This window comes from Pelodiscus sinensis, chromosome 30 (assembly GCF_049634645.1).
Source record: "Pelodiscus sinensis isolate JC-2024 chromosome 30, ASM4963464v1, whole genome shotgun sequence".
In the NCBI taxonomy this organism is placed as follows: domain Eukaryota; kingdom Metazoa; phylum Chordata; order Testudines; family Trionychidae; genus Pelodiscus; species Pelodiscus sinensis.
This window is the reverse complement of record NC_134740.1, coordinates 12,943,290-12,950,792: the sequence shown is the minus strand read 5'-3', so window position 1 is coordinate 12,950,792 and position 7,503 is coordinate 12,943,290. Positions and strand designations below refer to the sequence as shown.

Here is a 7,503-nt window from a genome sequence, read left to right as displayed (position 1 = left end):
GACCCCAGCTCTGCTTTTTCTAGGGAAGAGCAGAGGTCCTGGCTCAGCAGAACAGGGCGGTGGGATGGCCCCAATAGCAGATGAGTGGGCTTATTGGTACCATCAGGTGACAGTCTCAAGGGGATTTCTGTGGCCCAACCCATCCCAAGGCAGAGTAAATAGCAAGTGGAATTTCAACAATTCCTAGGCCTTTGAATGAGGAAATGTAGGATTCCTTGGTTTCTGGGTGTAGGGGAGAGGGCTTCAAGCGGCTGACCAGACCAGTCAGGATAAGCATTGGAGGACTCCTCCTAGGAGCCATTTACAGAAACAAAACCAACTGTAGCGTCAGCGCCGGCCGCTTGTTGATATGACGTAGCTATAAAAAAAGCTCTCTGCCTTTTGTCGAGGGGGCTGTATTTTGTCGGCAAAATCAGAGCTTTTTCTTAGCAAAGTTTGTGCTGTTGTGTGCACACCTTCGCTGTTTTGTAGACAAAGGCTCCACCGTTTTGTCGACAAAGGCTGACTTTCATTGACAAAACTCTGAAGTCTAGGAAAGGCCTAGCTGATAAAAAATCTATTCTTTCCAACTTTGTGTACACGTAACAGTAAACGTTACTCCCCCTCAGTTCTTCTGGTGTAGTTTAACCAACTCCTGGATCTGTATTTATACTTTGGTATTCTTTAGGTTTTAATATTTTAAGGAGTCTAAAAATGTCAAAATTGAGTCATCACATTTTAATGAAAGTTTGGTGTCTCATTCCCTTAGGCTCCTTTGAAACCACCACCTTGATGTTAAGGCCTTAATACCTTTGAGGGTTTAGGCCAGAAAACTCTGCTAAAAGGGCACAAGGCAGTGGTGTAATCATGTAAGAAAAGTTTATTAAAACATGACACCGAGCGCTGACAGATGTGATATAGTCACTGTTTTATGGTGGCACCGAAGTCGTTGCCAGCGCATCTTAAGAACCTGTTCTGGAACACAAACGACGTTCTGTCAGTGCACGTGGAGGTTAGTCAAAAGCGTCAAGTGTCACTAGCAACTGCCTGGGTGAAATGGAGAAATACCTCACAACGGACATGACCACACACACAGACAACGTGGGTCTGGTCCACCTTTAAAACAAAGCCCCTTTTCCATCTTTTCAGCAGGACAGTGGTTTGCAGAGCCAGTGTCTCCTCAGACATAAGGGGAGAAGTCACTCCTATCCTCGGCATCTCATCGGGGAGGGTCAGGGGTTCCAACCCCAATGTCTCCGCTGGGAGAGGGAGCTGGGCCCTGGGTCCCAGAATCTCCTCAGGTGAGGGCCAGGCAGCAGTTCCTGGCCCCAGAATCTCTTGAGGACAGTGGGGCTGAATTGTACTGACTGGTCCTGGTGGTGGTCCCATTGAAGCTGTGGCTCCCCCTTACTCCTTCCGGCATCGTTTGGGATAGGAAGGACTCTTGTCTGGTGACAGGCAGTGTGGAAAGCCCCATCCCCAGATGGCCACTCTTCCTCGTGTGGTACCCCCAACTATGGTCACTCTGCAGTAGAACTATCCCATCCTATCAGTTCCTGCCCTTTCCATATTCTGGAAAACAATCCCATTCCTGGCACATCCCATTTTCTTGAAACGAGCAAACCCAGACCTTGTTTCAAGTTACAAGAAGAGGAGTCGGCACACCAAATTGGATGGCCCTAGCTCTTACCATTTCTTGAGTTCGTCAAAAAATGGACGCACAGACGGACGGATGGACCTCCCCATGGACAAACACATAAACTCTCTAAAAGAAAGAAAGAAAGAAAGAAAGAAAGAAAGAAAGAAAGAAAGAAAAAAAGAAAGAAAGAAAGAAAGAAAGAAAGAAAGAAAGAAAGAAAGAAAGAAAGAAAGAAAGAAAGAAAGAAAGAAAGAAAGAAAGAAAGAAAGAAGCATAGTGCTACCAGAGAAATATGGTTAACATTGCTTTGTTTTAGTGGATCACTTGATTTACCCACTCTGCCCATTTATATCAACAATATCCGGGCCAAGAGACAAGAACGGTCATGTCGAACTGAAAGCCTTTTTCAAGATATCCTTGATCTCTTTGTTCCTGAGTGTGTAAATGAAAGGGTTGAGTAATGGCGTCATGACCGTGTTCAAGAGGGTGACAACTTTGTTCATATTCAGTGAGTTCTGCTTCGAAGGCTGGACGTAGAGGAAGATGGAGCAGCTGTACCATATCACCACAACGGTGAGATGGGCAGAGCATGTGGAAAAGGCCTTTTGCCAGCGTTGGGGAGATGGAATTCGAAGGACAGTTGAGATGATGTAAATGTAGGAGACCAGGGTGACCACAAAGGAACCCAGAACGACAATAAATGAGAGAGTAATATAGACCCTCTCAATGAGGTGTGTGTCTGTGCAAGAGAGAGCTATCCAAGAGTCTATGTCACAGAAGAAATGGTTGATTATTGTAGGGCCGCAGAAGGCCAACCTGCTGATCAGAAACGTTGGCCCAGAAACCGTCAAGAAGCCACCTACCCATGAGCCAAAGGCCAGCTGAGCCGAGAAGGTGCTGTTCATGGTGGAGCTATAGTGCAATGGATGACAGATGGCCAAAAAGCGGTCATAGGCCATGACGGCCAGGAGGAGATATTCAATGCAGCCCAGGGAGAAGACAAAGTACATCTGGAGGAGGCAGCTGAGGAAGGAGATGGTTTTGCTTGGTGACACCAGGTTGACAAGCGTCTGGGGAATGTACGCCGTGGTGAACAAGAGGTCCAGGAAGGAGAGGTTGCAGAGGAAGTAGTACATCGGAGTGTGGAAGAGACGGTGGGTCCCCACCACGCAGATGATGGTGATGTTTCCTGTGAGTGTCAGGAGATACATGAACAAGAACAGCATGAAGAGCGAGATCTGCAGATACCAAGAGCCAGGGAACCCAAGCAGAACAAATTCCTTCGCATAGGTTTGGTTTCCCGTCACCATTGGGTGCGCTGCATGCCACAATGGAAAGAAAAACAGAAGCAATCTTGTTAGACATGAGGGACAAGTGACTACTCTCTGAGTAACTACCTACTGGCACAAAAGTAAAGCCCGTTGCACACCAGAAGGAATTCTGTCATCTGATCTCCTGCATGACGCAGACTTGACAATTTCACCCAAAAAGCCCAATAACTAAGGCTATGTCTAGACTACATGCTTCTTTCGAAAAAAGCTTTTTCAAAAGATCTTTTTTTGAAAAAGGTGTTATTCCTCGTAAAATGAGGCTTACCGCTGATGAAAAAAGCCTCTGCGTTCTTTCGATTTAATTTCGAAATAATGTGGCGGCAGTCTAGACACAGGTGACTTTTTTTAAAAAAACCTATGTAGTCTAGACACACCCTAATGGTTCAGCTAGTGGTAGAACCTATCGCTAAGGCAAAACACACATTGACCAGATGTCCCTTGTCACACTAGACTGTTGTACCCTGCCGGGCACACAACACAACATGAATGGAGGGGTACATATTTGAGCTCCTATTGGGAGCTATGAGTATGTTGTCTCTCAGAGTTAGATTCTTTATGGCAGGCTGGCAACTAACTCACTTAGGTTCCTTTCCAAATCCCAGACTTTGTTTCCTCTCCCTGCCCCTGGGCGCGTCCACACAGCAGCGTTATTTCAGAATCACGGCCATGATTCCAAAACAATGCGAGCATCTACACAGCAATTCCGTTATTTCGAAATATATTAAAAATAACAGATGGCTCATTCCAACTTCTGTAAACCTCATTCCACAAGGAATAACACCTCTTCCGAAATAGCTCTTTCAGAATAGCGGTAGTGTGGATGCTCCACTACTGCTCTTTCAAAATAGCTCCTCCCCTAGGGCCATTCAAAGTAATTACTCCCCAGTGCCTCCCAGGACTCTAAATTGAGGTAGCATATCCACATTAAGGGATCCTGCCTCAGACTAATTTTGAGGATTCCCTGGAGTATAGATGTGCTATTTCGAAATAAGCTATTTTGGAATATGTCTTTCGGAATAGCTTATTCCAAAATAAGCATGCAGCAGTGTAGACATACCGTCAGAGAACTGGGAAAGCTGTCCGGCCTCACCTCCCAAAACTACAAGAAGAGCCCGGACTGACTCGTCTCCATACCACCAAGCTAACTGAAATCCACTTCCCTCCTAGAGCTGGAAAGGGAACCAAGGAGTCCCGACTCCTAGCCCGACAACTTTAACCCTTCATTCCACTCTGAATCCAAGCCCCATCTGGGTCCATGGAACAGACTCCTCATCCGGTGCCTGAAACAACCCCTTGACTTAAATGTTCCAAAGAGACAGCTGATTTGGGATGTCTCTGTACTTTGATGTCGACCTCAAGATATTTTACAGACATTGACCTGGTCTCCTTGGTCTAGCATTAAATGAAAGTCTCCTCTTGTTGCTGTTGTTGAAGATGACTGTTGATGTTGATGACCAAGTTACAGTGGGGGAGTCTAGGTTGGATATTAGGAGAAACTATTTCCTGAGGAGGGTGGGGAAACACTGGGATGGGTTCCCTAGGAAGGGGGTGAAATCTCCATCCCTAGAGGTGTTTAAGTCCCAGCTTGACCAAGCTCTGGCTGGGATGATTGAGTTGGGATTGGTCCTGCTTTGGGCAGGGGGTTGGACTCGATGACTCCTGAGGTCTCTGCCATCCCTGGGATTCTGTGATATTTCCATATTTGACGTATCCCTCCTCTGAACCACTGGTAACTGTGATGGCCCTACAAATTTCCAGACAACATTCACCTCTCCTTCAAGGCATTCTTTCTCTTACGATGCCATTAATAAACAATTCAATAAGCCAAGCCTTAATAAATGCTTCACCGATCTGAATCAAGTCCAACCATGGCAGACATGTTGTTTGTGAATCTAACTTAGGTTCTCACACATCAACAGCAAGTTTAAAAATGATTTTATGTTGCTTATGTCTTCAACATGCTTGTAACATACTAAATAGGCCAGGCAGAATTTGATTATTTGTGATCATTTAATTGACAGCATCAATGTTTACATTTCAGCCTTGCTTTTTAGTTTAAATTTATTTTAAAAATTCATAGTTGCGACTTGATGCGTGTGTTTCTATTTTCACAGATTATTTTTTTTTCATGCTTCTCCTTAATTAAAGGAAGAGGGCAGGCAATAATTCACCACAATAGATGCTGAAATTCCAAGTAAACCACCACCTCTCATTAACACACATCAGAATGTACAAACAAAATGGCCTTCAGTGAAACTCATGTCCTTACGCACAACAAGAATGATGAAAGGTCTAGAGAACATGACCTATGAAGGAAGACTGAAAGAATTAGGTTTGTTTAGTTTGGAAAAGAGAAGATAGAGAGGGAACAGGATAGCAGTTTTCAGATATCGAAAAGGGTGTCACAAGGAGGAGGGAGAAAACTTGTTCATCTTGGTCCCTGAGGATAGAACAAGAAGCAATGGGCTTAAACTGGAGCAAGGGAGGTTTAGGTTGGACATTAGGAAAAAGTTCCTAACTATCAAGGGTGGTCAAACACTGGAATAAATTGCTTAGGGGAGCTGTAGAGTCTCCATCTCTGGAGATATCTAAGAGTAGGTTAGATAAATGTCTATCAGGGATGGTCTAGACAGTATTTGGTCCTGCCATGAGGGCAGGGGACTGGACTCGATGACCTCTCAAGGTCCCTTCCAGTCCTAGTATTCTCTGATTCTATGATTTTCCTTTCTGTGACTTCCTATGAATTTGGGGTATCAATGTACAAATGTTTATGTTAGTTGATTTGTGGATGACGAAATCATTATTTAAGTAATTTGCCGTTCCTTCAGAGCCTCTTTATCAAGGGTTTATAAAGTAAATATAAAGAGGAGGGGGCATTGTCTTCAGTGTAATGAACCACTTGGAAAACTACACGGTCTTCAGGATATTTCAAAAGCATAGCTTTTGAACTTAGGGTATATCTACAGTGCTTGGCTATTTTGGGATACCGGAGGTATCCCAAAATAGCTATCCCATGTCTACATAAGCTGCCCGTTATTTTGAAATATTTTTCAAAATAACAGGTGCGCTATTTTTCCACACAGTATCCTTAATTGCACGAGGGATAAGGGATGTCTCAAAATAGCATATTATTTTGAAATTTAGCACTGTGTAGACACACCAAATTTCAAAATAAGATATTTTGAAATAGATTCAATATAAGTTGGAATTTGCATAGCGCAACTTGCGTATCTTGTTTTGAATTTAGGGTGCTGTGTCAATACACCCTTGGCCTACATCTAGACTGGCATGATTTTCCGCAAATGCTTTTAACTGAAAAGCTTTTCCGTTAAAAGCATTTGCGGAAAAGAGCGTCTAGTTTGGCATGGACGCTTTGCGCAAAAGCACTTTTTGCAGAAAAGCATCCGTGCCAATCTAGATGCGGTTTTGAGCAAGAAAGCCCCGATTGTCATTTTCGTCATCAGGGCTTTTTTGCGCAAAACACTTTTTAGCTGTCTACACTGGCCCTTTTGCACAAAATCATTTTCAGAAAAGGGCTTTTGCCCGAACGGGAACGTCAAAGCATTTGTGCAAGAAGCACTGATTTCAGACAGTAGAACGTCAGTGCTTTTGCGCAAAATCAAGTGGCCAGTGTAGATAGCTGGCAATTTTATCCACAAAAGCAGCTGCACAATTTCACAATTCCGTGGTGAAATACACAAGTTGGAATGAAATCCATGATCCTTAGTGAGCTTAGATAATTGCAGGACTATGTCTTCCCCTTCCCTCCGACGTTACCGTCTGTGACCCAGAATAAAAATAGGGGACAGTTATTTTATTTTGGAAAGTATCTGGCTGCAGTGTTTGCAAAATGACAATTTTTGCAAGACAAGAAGAAGGAGGCCAGAAACCAGAAATGCAAGGGGAATTGTTCAAGATATTTTTATACTGCAGAGTGAGCACAGAGCAGTATCTCCTGGGAATTACATACTCAAATCTATCGAATTTCAGTGGGATTTCTGAAGCAAAGTCCTTTAGAACCTGATGAAAATCTAAGCATAAAAAATAAATAAAACAACAGAAACAATAAAAGAAAATCAGACTGCAAAAATTGTTCCATTTCGGGAATCCACACTGACGTTCATATGAGTGCTAGGAATTACCATAGTAAAAAGATAAAAGATTAGGTTCTGATTTTAGCTGCGCTGATGTGAAATCCTAAATATGGTGGGAAGACAGACAAAAAACTTTCAAAAAACACTCACTGCGGGGAATGGGGAATCCGTGGTCACTTCGTGAATGGGAATTGATGTTGGATGTCACGTCAAACGTAGGAGAAAGTGATTTGTCAGCATGGAGAGAAAACCAGTTCAGGTATCATTTTTTTTTTTAAAAAAAGGACAATAATTTGCTTCTCAAACACAGAGACTTTGAAATTTGTCCAAAAGTTCTAACACTCAGCCTGCCCTAATGGAGACACAAATCAGTTCTCATTAACAGGATATGCATTTCTAATTGAAAATGACCAATGTATATCTTATATGCTTGTGTTTTCCTAACCCTAACTTACTAACG

The 7,503-nt window shown here is 43.3% G+C and overlaps 1 protein-coding gene across 1 annotated transcript; it reads right to left on the bottom strand.

The window, feature by feature from the left end:
* Positions 1-2,001: 2,001 nt before the first annotated feature.
* LOC102449802 (olfactory receptor 6F1-like) lies at positions 2,002-2,928 on the bottom strand. The gene has a single exon (XM_006135727.3). The coding sequence runs from the start codon at positions 2,926-2,928 to the stop codon at positions 2,002-2,004; it is 927 nt and encodes a 308-aa protein (XP_006135789.2).
* Between the last annotated feature and the right edge of the window lie 4,575 nt (positions 2,929-7,503).

Excerpts from the sequence above, each read along its gene's own strand:
- LOC102449802 (XM_006135727.3), bottom strand. The coding sequence starts at position 2,928 with ATGGTGACGGGAAACCAAACCTATGCGAAGGAATTTGTTCTGCTTGGG.